The 15066-nt window shown below is 43.4% G+C and overlaps 1 protein-coding gene across 3 annotated transcripts in view; it reads right to left on the minus strand.

Annotated features, from left to right (window-relative positions):
* ncoa1 (nuclear receptor coactivator 1) overlaps nucleotides 1-15066 on the minus strand; it is a 37077-nt gene that overhangs the window by 1990 nt on the left and 20021 nt on the right. For 2 of the 3 annotated variants that reach the window (XM_063222733.1, XM_063222732.1), the window contains exons 8-19: nucleotides 13094-13234; nucleotides 12595-12742; nucleotides 10929-12003; nucleotides 9248-9425; nucleotides 6281-6404; nucleotides 5815-5983; nucleotides 4956-5133; nucleotides 4325-4476; nucleotides 2705-2791; nucleotides 1212-1590; nucleotides 935-1103; nucleotides 277-466 (exon numbers count right to left, since the gene is read on the minus strand). In XM_063222733.1, the coding sequence (XP_063078803.1) occupies nucleotides 277-466; nucleotides 935-1103; nucleotides 1212-1590; nucleotides 2705-2791; nucleotides 4325-4476; nucleotides 4956-5133; nucleotides 5815-5983; nucleotides 6281-6404; nucleotides 9248-9425; nucleotides 10929-12003; nucleotides 12595-12742; nucleotides 13094-13234 (2990 nt within the window). The remainder of the gene's footprint in view (nucleotides 1-276; nucleotides 467-934; nucleotides 1104-1211; nucleotides 1591-2704; nucleotides 2792-4324; nucleotides 4477-4955; nucleotides 5134-5814; nucleotides 5984-6280; nucleotides 6405-9247; nucleotides 9426-10928; nucleotides 12004-12594; nucleotides 12743-13093; nucleotides 13235-15066) is intronic. The other variant, XM_063222735.1, reaches the window with a different exon arrangement.

Here is a 15066-nt window from a genome sequence, read left to right on the forward strand (position 1 = left end):
AGATTTTGATACATTTTGATCTAAACTAACCCTCGATTTGCTTAAACTAGCTTCTGAACCGAGACACATAGAAATAATACTTTTTCAACTACTGAAAGCTGAGATTCTCACCTTTAAAACCTAAAAAGCATTATTATTGGTCCAATACAAGGCTTCATCAAAAATGGTGTAGATTGCTGGGACCACCGAAACTCCAAAAACATGGCATTTTTGGCATGAATCATGGCAGTCAGTGTGTTAAGCTAGACAGATTTGTTTAGAGTATATTTCATTTACCTGATCATTGCAAATAGAGCTGATGGTACCATGGTTGTTGTTACCTATGGCAACAGGAGGCCCAGTTGGGGGCAGTGATCCCACAGCCCCTGAGGTACCCGCAGCCATGGAAACCGTAATACTCATGTTATTGTACAAACCCTGCTGGCCAAACGCCTGGGAGGAATTCAGTCTTGCTTGGCTAAACAGACTTCAAAAAGAAGAGAAAACAGAAAGCATTCAACTTCAAATATTGTTAAAAGTAAAATAAAAAAGGTATTAAACAAAGGCACTGTACACAATTTTGGTGCCAATTCTGGTGGTTTAAAAAAGGATGATTTGAGAGGATATGCATGCTGCCCATCATCAGCAATTGTTAACAACATCATTTAACGGTTTGGTTGGTATGTAGCGAATTTGCAAATCGCAGTATGGCAGGCTAATTTGCGAATCTCAAGATGGCAGGGAAGGACTGGAAGATGCAACGCTAGTCAGCTGGAGTGCTATTTCTCAAGGACATTGCAACAATGCTATGCAAATAACTTGTGCTGTGCATAGGATCACTTCTTCACACGACTTGTGGGTGGTTTTTGTATACACTATAAAATAACACATAAATAAATGGATAGTCAATGGTGCCTTTAACCGATGCAAATGCAACAGAGGCTGGACAAAATACCTGTTGCCTGCTTCTGCTGGCTGCCAGTTCCTGTTGATATCTCTTGCCTGGTACAAAGTAGGGTGCTGGGCCTGTTGCAACAGAATATTCTGAGAGCTGGAATTCTGTGGTGAGAGGACAGGCCCGGGTGGAATGGGGTCGGGTGGGAAAGATGGGTCTCCTAGATATACTGAGGACAAAACATAATAAAATAATTTTTAAGAACATAGCGGAGGATCATGGCATAACAGTTTTCAATTTTCCAATTCTCAACATAAATAACGTAAATGCAATTCACCTGGTCCTTCGGGCTGCTGAAACATGCCATACTGGCCAGGTGAGTTCATCGCTCCCACAAATTGCCCTTGCACCAATCCCATCAAGTTCTGATTGCTCAGTGGTGGCGCTCTATCGAGAAGCTTGGGGCCCAGTGGCCCACCACCCCCAATTGGACTGAAATTACTTGGTGAGGTGGGAGTGCTCGGCGCAGACACGCCGCTGTACCCAGCAGAGAAGCCAAACTGCTGCTGCTGTGGCTGCTGTTGCTGGCTCTGTTGCGATGTACCCCGGACCTGCTGCTGCTGCTGAGGCTGCTGCTGAGGTTGCTGAAGACCTTTCGGTACGGCCTGCATCCCCAGCTGCCCTGGTGCCACCATGCTCTGCCTCATCATCAAGACCTTAAAGTTAGAGCATGACATTTTAGTCAATTATTTTCAAAAAACGAATGTTGCCTATTCTACAATTGTATCTTTTCATAATATCTACCAAGTAATAAACTTCTGAACTACTTTTGGTCTGACCAAAGTACAGAAAGGTTTGCAGCCAAATATGTTTATGACTGATAATTGGAAACCCGGCTTCACAAGCCACACTTAGATCTGGGTGGAATTTTCAGATTCGCTCGGCTTCCATGACCTTTGAGGATGTCAAACCAATCAGGATCGCAGGATTTTAAGAGATGTTTATAAGAGATGCGACGCAGTCAAAGAGGTTAAATGTAGTGGAGACGGAAGACAAAAAGAAGCAAAAAAAGCAACCATTACAGACAACTAATGGAGTCACACATCGGCATGGCTTCTGCATGTTGAATCTGTGAGTAGTCAAAGTCATTAAAAATGCCAGACAAGTGTTTTCTCTAATCATGTGCAAGAATTTTTGATAAACCCACATCTTCGGCGAGCTAATCGCACTTCCATAGTACCAGATGAATGTTTGTGCCGACACACAACCTTTAAAGGTGCACTGTATAGAATGTGACTAGAATGGGTACTGCAACTATGCTGCTCATTGAAACTGTGCAGCCTATTGCCAAATTTGGTGTTTTCATGAATATTTACCTAATAATAAACGAATATATATACTATGGACCAAGTAAAGTAGGTTTTCCAGCTAAAAATGTCTATTTCTGGAAATTCAAAATGGCGGACCATGGAGAAGATCCCTCTTTTCATGTAGGAAAAGTGACATTTTCCCAGTCATAATGAATACTGGGCAGCATGAATTCTGGAAATGAACTGCTACAAATATTTCACAGTGCACCTTCCACCTCTTTGACTAAGACACATCTGTACAGTGAAAATGGATAACACCATATTATGTCACATCTGTGAAAATCCCACCCTTCAATCCTTTTTGGTCTGTCAACTTCTAGGTTACCAAATAGTGGATTCCTCACAGATCTCTGAGCATAGAGCTCGCACAGCTTAATCAATTATTCAATCAATCAATAAATCAATCAATCAAATAACTAAAAAATAAATACAAAAAAAATGAAAGACAAATAAAGTCGACCTTCTGCTGCAGGAGCTGTCGCTGCCGGTGCTGAAAGCTGTAGAGCTCTCTCTGCCGCTGGGCCATCATCTGAGCGTTCAGTGGCGGCTGAGAGAGAGAGAGAGAGTAAGGCCCACTCACATTTACAAAGGTTGGTAAAAAGATAACTATGAATATTAATAGGGCACACACATTTCAGCTCCTGAGTGGAAAAAAAAGTTTGACAGGCTCCAGGCCACTGCTGATTGGTCGAATGTCAAGATGTCACTATCTGTCTGAAAGCCTGATTTCTCCTGATTAATTTGATGTCACCCACTTCAAATATATCAAATATAGTCACTTGCCCTATAAATGGTTAAGATGTTTCCTTTAAAGGAACAGTCCATCTAATTTCAGGAAATTGCTCATATGTAGTTAAGCCACTATTTTATGGTTCAGAAAGAAAAAGCACTCCAACAGTGATCCCAATGTCATCAGTCAGCTACGTCTCATATTGTGCACTTGTGTCAGTGCACTGACGGTTAGTGCATAGTTCACACAGTGCACTGAGGTCTTCAGTGCATAGTGTCGTGGAAAAGTTTGGGCACTATGCACTGTGCCCTCACTGGAAGTAGCGGGCGGGCATTGCATTAGCTCGTCAAAATATTGGTTGGCTACTCTTAACATTACACAGCGTCTCGTGCTTGTATTTACATTGTATTGTATTTACTCTTCTACTGAACTGAATGCCATGTTTCTTCCATTTTGTTAACAACATGGCGGTTGTTCAGTGCGTGCAGTGTCCATCGTTCAAGTGTAACGGAGGCTAACTAGCAGAGTTGGCGTGGAACGTTGGTAAACCTCCCTCCCAAAGCCTCATACAGTGTCAATGCCCTTCGGACGGGAGACTGGTCTCTTGGTCCAGCGGTATCGCACTGTGTCTCCCATTGCCGGACCGTTGTAGTTGACAAGGTCACACGTTCGCGCCCCGAGGGGGACGAGCAGGTGCAAGATGACCTCTGTCACAGTGGTGCCGCTGACCCGGGATGGGAGTGAGGTTTAAGGGGGAGAGTGTAACGGAGGCTAACTAGCAGAGTTGGCGTGGAACGTTAGTAAACCTCCCTCCCAAAGCCTCATACAGTGTCGATGCCGTTGGACTGGGAGACTGGTCTCTCGTACTGTGTCTCCCATTGCCGGACCGTTGTAGTTGACGAGTTCACACGTTCAAGCCCCGAGGGGGACGAGCAGGTGCAAGATGACCTCCGTCACACAAGCACTGTTTTTGATCGTTGTTAGGGCAGCATCCATCATCCAGCTTTCAGTGCACTGAATTAACCGAAATATGAATCTTGAATCTTTATTTGTCTTTATTTCTTTTTTTTTAATGTATTACACATTTTATATATATACTGTTTTTTTACATACATAAATCTATTTGGGTAAAGAGGTTGGACTGCTTTGTAGCATGTAGTGATGAAGAGCTTTGGTTTGGGTGTGTGAGTGTGTGCAATGTATGCGTTTGGTGTTATTTGGGACCCCCTCGAAGACGAGATGTCTCATCTCAAGGGGTTATCCCTTAATAAAGAAATTGCATTTCAAATTTAAATCATAGGTACATGACAATACATATATTCTATCTTGTAAATCATTTTTCACTCTTACCTGCTGTGGTCCCTGCAGCCGTTGCTGCAGCTGGAGCCTGAGCTGGTTTGGGGGGAGGCGGAGTGGGCCACTGGGGGGGGCGCTGGGTGCTGCTGGAGTTTGGAGCCTCACAACCCCCTGGGCGCCGCCTCCACCTGGGAGAACAGCTCCACCTGATCAGAGAAAGTAGATTAGGCTTCAATGGAGCTGCCGAAAATCATATTTCCACCTGTACTGGCTAGCATTCTGCTAATGTATATGGATTTGGCCTCATAAAAGTTATTCGAAACTAGTCCTAAAAAGAACTGACTAGAGTATTTTTTTCCCTTAGATTTTTTGCACCTCTGGATTACTATTTACTAAGTCGGCAAGATATAGCTTGTCGACTCAGTAAATAGTAATCCAGAGGTGCAACAAATCGAAGAAAAAAGAAATACTCTAGTCAGTTCTTTTTAGGACTAGTTTCGAATTTATTATTAATATTATTATTAATATTTCGGGGCAAAAACATTATACAATGAGAAAAAAAAAATAGGCAGCTCCATTGAACCCCGATCGTGTTTCAACTGTCTGTGTGGTTCTGCAGCTAGTTGACCGTGGGCAACTTAAAATCACTGAAATATATATAAACATATATTCCAGTGTCTCTGACCTGAGGATGAGTCCAGACCGAAACCCTGCTGTGCCACTACAGCAGTGGCGTCCTTGCTGGGGAACTGAGGGGAGCCCGGGGCAAACGGCTCAGGGTAGGATGGCAACTTGGTGTCCATGGTCACATTGCTGCCAAGGCCTGCTGAGGGCTGAGTGGGCAGCCGATCAACACATCCACCCTGGGAATGAGATGGAAGGATTGAAGACTTTGTTGTGGGTTTTACATCTTCAACAACCATTTTTACGATTCATGTGGGTTTTTTTTATCAGTGTTGTCACCATTAATATGTTAACACCATATTCACAGAAATAAACAAAAGACACAAAACTAATGCTTTTCCAATTAACTCTCAATATGAAATTAAATTGTGTACAGGCCACACTAGCTGGTTCAACACATCCACCCTGGATGATATGGAGAGTGGTATGGGCTTTATCAACTTATGATTCGAAAGTTTTTCATGTTCTTTAATTGAAGTTATTTAATGTTTTTCATTCCATATTTCCTGCTTTTTTTATTTCTTTTCATATTTCTTGCAAAGCACATTGAACTGCATCTGTGTTTGAAATGTGCTATTCAAATACACTTACCTGCCTTTCCCTTACATCTTCAACAACACCTTTTGTGATGGCAACAGTGTTGTCACCATTAATATGTTATTAATTAAAATTCAAATTCAAATGATTAACTCCATTATTATTATTCCCAGAAAGAAACAAAAGACAAAAAACACCAATGCTTTCTCTGTGTACTCTCAATATGAACTGGTCACACTAGCTGCCAATTTTTTCAAAAGTCAATGTGGCCCCTGAGCCAAAGAGTTTGGCCCCCCACCACCCCGTAAACTGTGAGCCTGTACCTGGACCAGCTTGTCGATGCCAAGTGCTCTATCCAACTCTGCCAGCTCGCTCTCGTCTGTACCACTCAGGACAGACACCAGCTGCTCCAGCAGGGCCTTCTCATCACTGCGGCCCTCAGGCGTCGTAGGGGGGCACAGCATTTCATCCAGTGGGCAAGGAACACACTGCCTATATCATTACCAACAAATAAAATGTGTTTACTAACCACCTATGTGATCATCTGTATTTAAACTGTGAGTTTTATGTGTTTGTAATGTCTGATGAAGGGCATGCTGTCTGAAACATACAAATTAAATGAGAGAAACGGGAGCTTGGTGTTGCAGATTTGTTTTGCTATTACTTGACTTTGTTAGTCCAGCACCCATTTTTGAGATGGACCGTGTGTGTTTTCTTTGTTAAACTTGATATTTACAGGGTGTCATGTCCTGGGTTGTTTCACACATGTAGAATTGCCATGCTACTCACTCTTGTGGGGAAGGCAGGTGTGATGATGCAGGGGACGCCAAACTATCCCCAAATGCCAAAGTGTCACCAAAGACCCCTGGAGACTGAAAAGGCTGGGCATGTTGAACCTCCTCCTGCAGCAGACCTACAAGAGCACACAAATTACTTATTTGAACACGTTTTTTCCCTGTTTTATTTGTGGTTAAGAGCACATTTTTGAAACTTGGATATCCCCTCTGAAACTATTTGTTTGTTGTTGTGTTGTTTGTTTCCACGTGTTGGATTGTGTCTAAAATCTGTGGCGCATGTGGCCAACTCTACCTAAAACCAAATTCATCTGAAAGTACACCAGAAGACACCGCACTTTCCACCACTTTTCACATGCACAAGCAAAATGAGAATACAATTTAAATATAATATTCATATACATCTACAAAGTAATAATCAGAGCCGTATATAAAGAGAGTCTGGCCAACTATGGGTTCGAACGTTCGAGCTATCCCACTATTTTGATTGGTTCTGGGCTGGTCACATGTTTTATGGACGCCATTTTCGTTCCCCACTCTCCCATTAATGAGCATGATCAGATATAAAAAATAACGCTTCACTATAATTTTATTACATTATTATTATGACAAACTGTTGTGCATATGGCTGTAGTGCAGGGCCGGGTCAGGCCAGGTAAAAAAAACAACATTGTTTAACTCGTGACAGAAACAGAGGATTTGGGACATACACGGATATAAACTCCCCTTTATGGAATAAAAAGGTCAGAATTAATAACCGGAAAGCAGGAGATTTCTCCGTGTTGTGCGAGATAAATGTATTTTTCCCCCCTTCAACTTTTGTTACAAATACTTTTGAAAGAAATAGTCATGATGATGGCATGCTCTCAAAAACTCCTGTCCGCACATTGAAAACGAATGAAGTTAGGTTTCTGTCATAACTTAAACTTAGCTTGTCAAATCTTAATTGCCACCTGTAAGTATGCTACACTGTGAAAACATAACTTTGCCCACCAAGCTATTATTTCTGTCGCGCTAATAAGGTCCTTTCCCCCTGCGATTTAAACTCACGTCCAGTCTCATAGTACTATGAATATCCAGACTCATCCTACGAGCATCCAGACCCATCCTACAGTTCTACTGTCTGAAATCGCGTTTATGCACGGCTGAGCACATTGTTATTTTTAAACTACTAAATCTCGACACAACGTGAAACTTTGGCGCAAGTATCACCCTGTACCTGTACATGAACTTGACCATTGTTGTGAATATTATTTCTGTACATTACTTAAATATCTACTTTGACGTTGGCCCTACCTAGGCAACAACAACACGGAAGTAACGCTTGAATGCACTGCTGAGCACATCAAAACTATGCTGACAAAACCCTCTTTTAAGCAAACCCCTTCTATACGAACAAACTTGTTAACGTTTGTTTTCATATGTTGGGATCTTGATAATACTACAACCCAAGTTTGATGGTCTATGAAGCCTTTAAATCCAGCGATTTTGACGGTATGGGTTACACTGTAGAATCCTCGCTGTGGGGAGCGAAAATGGCGTCCATGATTCGAGTTGGCCAGATTCTCTTTATATACGGCTCTGGCAATAATAAAGCAGGAGCGCCACCAGGTGGCGGATGGGGGTAACTAGAATGATTCTACTGGCCCCTTTTGAAGGCTATTAATAAATATACTTTTACACTATTATTTTGCTAAATCTGTAAGTCATCATGAGGCCCCTAAGATTTTTACCAAATCCACAAAGCAACAACAAGAACAGTTCGACTTCACTGTAGGGCTGCTCGATTATGAGAAAAATCAATATCACGATTATTTCAGTCAATATTGCCATCACGATATATTTAAACAATATTTATTTTAAAGACAAATTCATTGTGCTAAACAATTCACAATCTCCCCTCCCTTCAGCAGTTGGAGTGGAGGGCCATAGAGAAACACGCAGTGGTGTTCTGCATGAGTGTTGGGTAGCAAGTCTGCTTTGTGCTCGCAATGGCTCAGGAGGAGCGGAATTTGGCAGCATAAACAAAAGACAAAAACATTGTTTCAAATTGATATAATGAAATTTGATATTGTTTGACAGCAATATTGATATCACGATATTAATTCGATATATTGCACAGCCCTATCTCCCTCCCTCTCTCTCTCTCTCTCTCTCTCTCTCTCTCTCTCTCTCTCCACTGTCTTACCATGATACAGGCAAAAGCCCAAAAATATACCCAAAAAGAGAAAGAATAAGAACACTTGTTTGACTTTTTCTTTTGCTCATACTGAATAAACGACCAAAAGGTCAAACAAATGTGTGGTGTACATCTTTCTTTTGAAGTATTGAACACTCCCGTGTTCACCAGCACCTAGCACAGTGGTTCTAAACCTGGCGTGCGGGTACCCCCTGGGTGTGCCAGAGATTTCAGGGGGTGCGGGGATTTTGTTTGTGTTGAGGTTATGACCAAAATTCTGCAAGCGACCATTATAATTAGGCCAAATCAAAACATGTTTTGGTCCCCATGTAAAGGCATAAGGTATTGATTAATGTCTCAAGCAAGAATCATTGTAATTAATCACTAAAATAATTTTGGTAACACTTTATTTCAGGGATACATCTATAAGCACTAATACATACAATGTTAATGCCTGCATAAGTAACTTGTAAGGCATGTACTAAGCAAACGCCTACTAGGTCCTTACTAAGGTTAAATTGGTAATAAATCCCTTATTGTGCATGAACAAGACATTTGCAAATACATGCCTAACAAATGTTTGATTTTGCTTTGTATATACCTTACTTATACAGGCACATTGTATGTATTAGTGCTAATAGATGTATCCCTAAAATAAAGTGTTACCATAATTTTTTAGTGTGTATATACGTGTAGACGCTTAAGGGTTAAGAACCACTGACCTAGACGTTGGGCATGGATCTTTGAACTTTTGCAAAGAATAAGCCTTAAGTTTGAGCTCACCAAGGCCAGGCGTTCCAGGGGGCTCTTCCTTCACGCTGACGTCCTTTGTGACGTTCTTCTTGGAGACGGAGGGAACATCTCGCTCCTGCTCCTGCTCCTGCTCCTGCTCCTCATCCATGCCTGATGCTCCAGCACCTGGAGGCGTCTGTTTCAGGTTGTTACCTTCAGTGGAAAAGTGCTGAGACACAAACACACAAGAAAAGCAAAGAAAATGTTTACTATAACATAGGATTTTTTTTTCTTATAGAATTTATAGTTTATAGAATATGCATAGAATGTGTAGTAAATATGCAGTGTCCCGATAGGCTATAAATATATCTAGCGACATCATATTAAGATACTTCAAAGTTGATTTTTGTTTGTTTGTTCAAAGCTGAGTTATTATCTAAGTAAGTAAGTGTCGAACTGAAGACTGTTTTAAGGTAGTAGATATAGGGTTGGGTCAAAGCCGTCCAACATGACACTGTCCTTCAGTGCTAACAGATGCTTTTGAAAAATAATTTCAAAAAAATCTATTTTTTTTGCATTTACAGTAAGCAAAAGTATCCGTTGCACTGAAGGACATGTTGGACGTCTTTGACCCGGTTGCAGCCATGTTTGTTTTCAGGTTCTCAGTTGAGAGGGAGGTGGCGCACAGCATTTTTCAGCATTGTTTCGTTTGGAATGACACTTGATATTTAGGTCTTAATAGGCTAAGGACACCTTTTCCCAAAAAGGGCTTAGGCATTAAGCAGGCTTTTTTTTAGCAGGTGCCTTAGGCTAAAATGGGTTAAAATGGCACCAAGAGACGCATAACAAAACAAAATGAAAATTCTCCCACAAAAAACTCGAAATCTGAGACGAAGTCATGGGCCATATGTAACGGAGGCTAACTAGCACAGAGTTGGCGTGGAACGTTGGTAAACCTCCCTCCGATAGCCTCATACAGTCTCGTGCCGTTGGGCCGAGAGACTAGTCTCTTGGCCCAGCGGTATCGTACTGTGTCTCCCATTGCCGAACCGTTGTAGTTGACGAGGTCGCACGTTCGATCCCCGAGGGGGGTGAACAAGTGCAAGATGACCTCCGTCACAGTGGTGCCGCTGACCCGGGATGGGAGTGAGGTTTAAGGGGGAGAGTGTAACGGAGGCTAACTAGCACAGAGTTGGCGTGGAACGTTGGTAAACCTCCCTCCGATAGCCTCATACAGTCTCGTGCCGTTGGGCCGAGAGACTAGTCTCTTGGCCCAGCGGTATCGTACTGTGTCTCCCATTGCCGAACCGTTGTAGTTGACGAGGTCGCACGTTCGATCCCCGAGGGGGGTGAACAGGTGCAAGATGACCTCCGTCACACATATTCCTGTGACACACCAAATGTCATGTTCAAGTCTTATTACACTATACATTAATGGTGTATGTGGGCCATGCACTTAATCTCTGCTGCACTTTAAGTGGGATGGGGGGGCTGGGGGGGTCAAGCACTGGTGTCACTTTTACCTCGTTTTGCACTTTACTTGGAAACCTGCTACTACTAAGTATTGTACCCCAAACACAATTTCGTTGCCTTTTTGACAATGACAATAAATTATTGAATCTTGAATCTTGAATCTTGAATATTTGAAATGATCTCGCTGAATAAAATGACTCTGCGGGCCAGGGGGCCCAGGGCCTCAGTTTGACATCCCTTGTCGTAACGCGAAACATACCAAATTGCTGTGCCTGTCGGTAGTTTTCTGCGAGGTAACCGTGCACAAGTCTGCAACGGCACATGTGGTCTCGAATTCTTCGCCACCCTTCTTCTCGGCCTTCACACGAACCGTCTGCAGACTGAGAGCAGCAGGAGGGGGCAGGTCTCCCAAGTCCTTCTCGTCGGCGTCAAGAAGATATCGCAACAACTGGTGGTCCTGAGGCTCCCTGGAGCCACAGGCGGACTGACCAGACACTAGACTGGGGCTGGCCGGAGGCTCTAGTTTGATGTCCTTCTGGTTGGTGGTGTCAGCCTGGTCCAAGGGGCTGTGATCTTGCAGAAGTCGGTGCAAAATTTTATGGCGCTCCGTCAGTGTACTGTGTGAGGCAGGACACTGGGCCGATAGGGATGGGGCGGGGTGAGATGAGTCTTGTTTTGATGACTGGTTATTTATAACCATAACTGTTCCATTTAGCAAACGGTTATCATGCAGGTTGTCCAATTGCGCAACTTTGCAGCCACTGTCCCCCGTCAGTGTCTCCTCGGTGGGTGTTCTGGGGACTGTGTATTTAGGGGACGTCGTATTGGGGGCCAGAGTTTGTTGTTGTGAGGTCACAGGAGCGGAGGACAAGGAGTAGTTAACGGACGTGGTGGTTGTTCCTTTGACAAGCTGCTGCTGCTGGTGGGGCAGCAAAGATGACGGAGATGGCAAAGCACCACAAGGAGGTGGGGAGAAAGACGATGACGTTCCTCCTCCATGGGCACGAGGAGGACTACCAAGATCTGCACTGCTTTCTTGTTGAGGTCTGTGAGATATGTAAGAGGTAGTGGATGCTAAGAGGGGACTGCGCAGTGGGGAGGGGCTTCCAATTGGCTGGGGATCAACGTGTTTTGGGGTGAGGTACCCCCCGTGGCTTGAGGGAGACGAGGCCGAGCCTGCGGTTCCCATTCTGCCATTGTTAAGGTGCAGACTGTGGCACAGTTCACTGGTGGGCTGGGCAGCAGTGTAGGAGGAGGGACAAACTCGAGAGGGGCTGGCAAGCGTTGGGGGAACACTGGGTGGGGTGGTGTTTTCCTGAGTAGTGTTCTGTTCCCTACAAGGGGTTGAGAAATAAGAAAATATGAATGCTACAATGTACCACTAGCACACAAAAACAGCTACAAGAAATCCTCCATCCCCTCAGCTGTAGCCCTACACCCCCGCATGCACGAATAACAACCCAAATCAACTTTGGAATGGCTTCAGAAAAATTCTGGAACACATTCTGGAATAGCCCAGTCAAACGCCTGACTTAAACCTTATTTAGGTGACACAGCGTGACCTCAAGCAAGCTTTTCACTCCAGACATCCCAGGCTTTGGGAGTTGTAATCGTTCGAAAAAGGTCATGAACCACCGCAATACTGGAATGCAACATTTAATGAAATGCATGCAAGATGGACGATGTATGTAAGATACTCAGACTTATGCCTTGCTGTCCTGTGAAAGTTTACACCCTCAGGCAAATACTCTATGATGAGATGCAATTGTTTTGGTGGTATTAAATAAAGCAGATACCATTTGTTCATTCGTGCGATACTGGTGAAGATCAAACCATACTTAATGACCAATTTAAATCAAAATCTGAGAAAGTCCAACGGGTGAACAAACCTATTCCTCCGACTGTATGCAAGATGTAAGACGTACCTGTCAATAGTGTGGATGCCCATGATGAAGGGCTGCACGTCAGGGTTTGGAGGGCAGCAGAATTTGCATCGCGTCTGGGCACTTAGAGGTGTCCCATCACTCAGAGTGAAGCGATACAGTGGGCTGACGGCTGTGCCATGGCTCATCACTTGGCATGGCAAGGCAAAAACAAATAAATATAGAAAAACAACAAAACAAGCACTTCATCCATTATACAAATTCTTTTATCAAGCTTAATCATTCTCCTTCTACTCTGTGGATCTTTTATATCTGCAACAATATTGTCTTATATCTTTTTTATACATTTGCTTGGGGTGCAATTCACATAATAATTTCAATTCCCCAACTTGGCAATAGATATATTAGCTACTTCATGAAATATCCTGTGTTAATGCATAAGAAGAATGAATGAATGAATGAATGAATGAATGAATGAGTAGCAGCTTTTTTAAGTACAGAAGATAGGCTCTACATCTCAGCCAGTGGGTCAATGTCTTACCCTCGTTAAGAAGCTTCTTAGCCAGTGAGGGCTCCTTGCCCTGAGGCTGAAAAAAGGCGTAAATGCATTTCCTGACCACGTCCTCCCACCCTGGACGCCCAGTGGACCTCAGAGCACTTGTCTCAATGGAGATAATTTTCCCTGTAGTAAGCAAATGCAAACCAGCATTGATAACCAGGGAAAAACATTTTGAGCAACCTCAAGTAATCTACTGAGGTTCATCTTTAATGAATGAAGAAACATCAGCGGTAACATTGGTAACATGACTGGTGTAAAAGCAACAAGCTCCAACACATCAAAAACCAAGGCATTGGTTGTGTAGCCTGAGTATCATCCTCCGTAGTGACCGCGCTAGCTCAATACTTTCGCTTGCTGACCACGGAGTCTGACCCTGCAGCCACCCCTGGCAGTTGGAATTCAGATATTCGTTCAGTATCTGAACAGCCAATAGGCTCGCTGATAGTCTAAGCCCCTCCCCAAGCCCTCTTACATATTCAACTGAAATACAACAACTTGATGATGGCGATGTGATGTCTGTAACCAGGACATTTGATAGTGCTTGGTGTAAACTGGGACATTGCCGTCTGCCAAGACCTTTGACGGGCTTTCGGCACTGACACTGCGCAGCTCTTGGGCAGTCACACTGGGCGTTTCTCTTCTGTTCACTTTAATGGTTTTAGTTGACAGTTAATATCTTCATAACAAGGTTGGAACAAGCGCAGCCCCATTTCAGTGTTACTTTTTTTGCTGTCACACTCGACGCATATACACAGACACAAACTGGGAAGGAGAGAGGGTGGGGGCTGCTCCGTGGGCTGTGCATTTGGCGCATATTAAACAACGCAACTAGTAGTTTCCCAATAAAATTTGAATCATAATGCCGTGGATCCAATACTATAATATCATATAATATTGTCCTTAAGTCTGAGCGATGCATTGATTATTTGTTTAGGGTACGTTTTCTGCCAGCTAAATGCAAGGGGGAAGGGGGCTATATTAGCAAACAAGACGATTGCACAGTTAGCCTGCTAATTTTAAATATGATCACCTGGAGCTAATAGCCTTCACATGGCTTAATCCATCCCTGTTATCAGTCCGCTTGAGGTTTTTGCTTCGGGAAAGTGAAAAAATGAGGTCCTAATTAATCTTCAGATGGTGTCGGACCCTGACGGTGCCATAGGCACACGTTGTATGTCTCCCTGAAATCGTAGGTTTTTGACGGACGGTGGACCTCGACAAGTTCTACACTCCTTAGTTACCGTTGCTGAGCTCGGATTGGTTGGCGGCCGTTTGTGGGAGGGGTTTTGCGAAAGGCTAATTCCCTCATTAAGTGAGATAATTTCCAACTGCCGGGGGTGGCTGCAGGGTCAGACTCCGTGGTCAGCAAGCGAAAGTATTGAGCTAGCGCGGTCACTACGGAGGATGATACTCAGGCTATTGGTTGTGCACCTAAGAAGGCCTAAAATCAGTGTCCGTATTAACAGACTTGATCAGCCTACAACTTTTACAGACAGATTTAAAGGTGCAATGTGTAGGATGGTGGCCAGAGTAGGTATAGAAACTACTGTATGCTGCTCATTGAAACTGTGCTGCTTATTGCTAAATCTTTTCAATAATATTCAGTAAATAATATCTAGTATTTACTGGTAGTGACCAAAGGATATTAACTTTTGCAGCGAAAAATATCTATTTCTGGAGATTCAAAATCATCCCCCTTTTCATGCATGAAAAGTGCAATTTTCCCAGTCATAATGAATACTTAGAATGTGATGGTGGTGTTCATGTAAAAGGTAACAGCAACCTGGAGCCTAGGGGCCCCAGGCCATCTTAATCCGGCCCTTGTGGCAGGCATACATAATCATCAGGGACCCTTCTCATCCGAGACCTCACATGTTTGAGCTACCGCCCTCTGGAAGACATGGAATAGGTCCATTTGCTCTGCAAACAACACAGTGTAGAGACAGCTTCTTCCC

Source organism: Engraulis encrasicolus, chromosome 18 (assembly GCF_034702125.1).
Source record: "Engraulis encrasicolus isolate BLACKSEA-1 chromosome 18, IST_EnEncr_1.0, whole genome shotgun sequence".
Taxonomy (NCBI): Eukaryota; Metazoa; Chordata; class Actinopteri; order Clupeiformes; family Engraulidae; genus Engraulis; species Engraulis encrasicolus.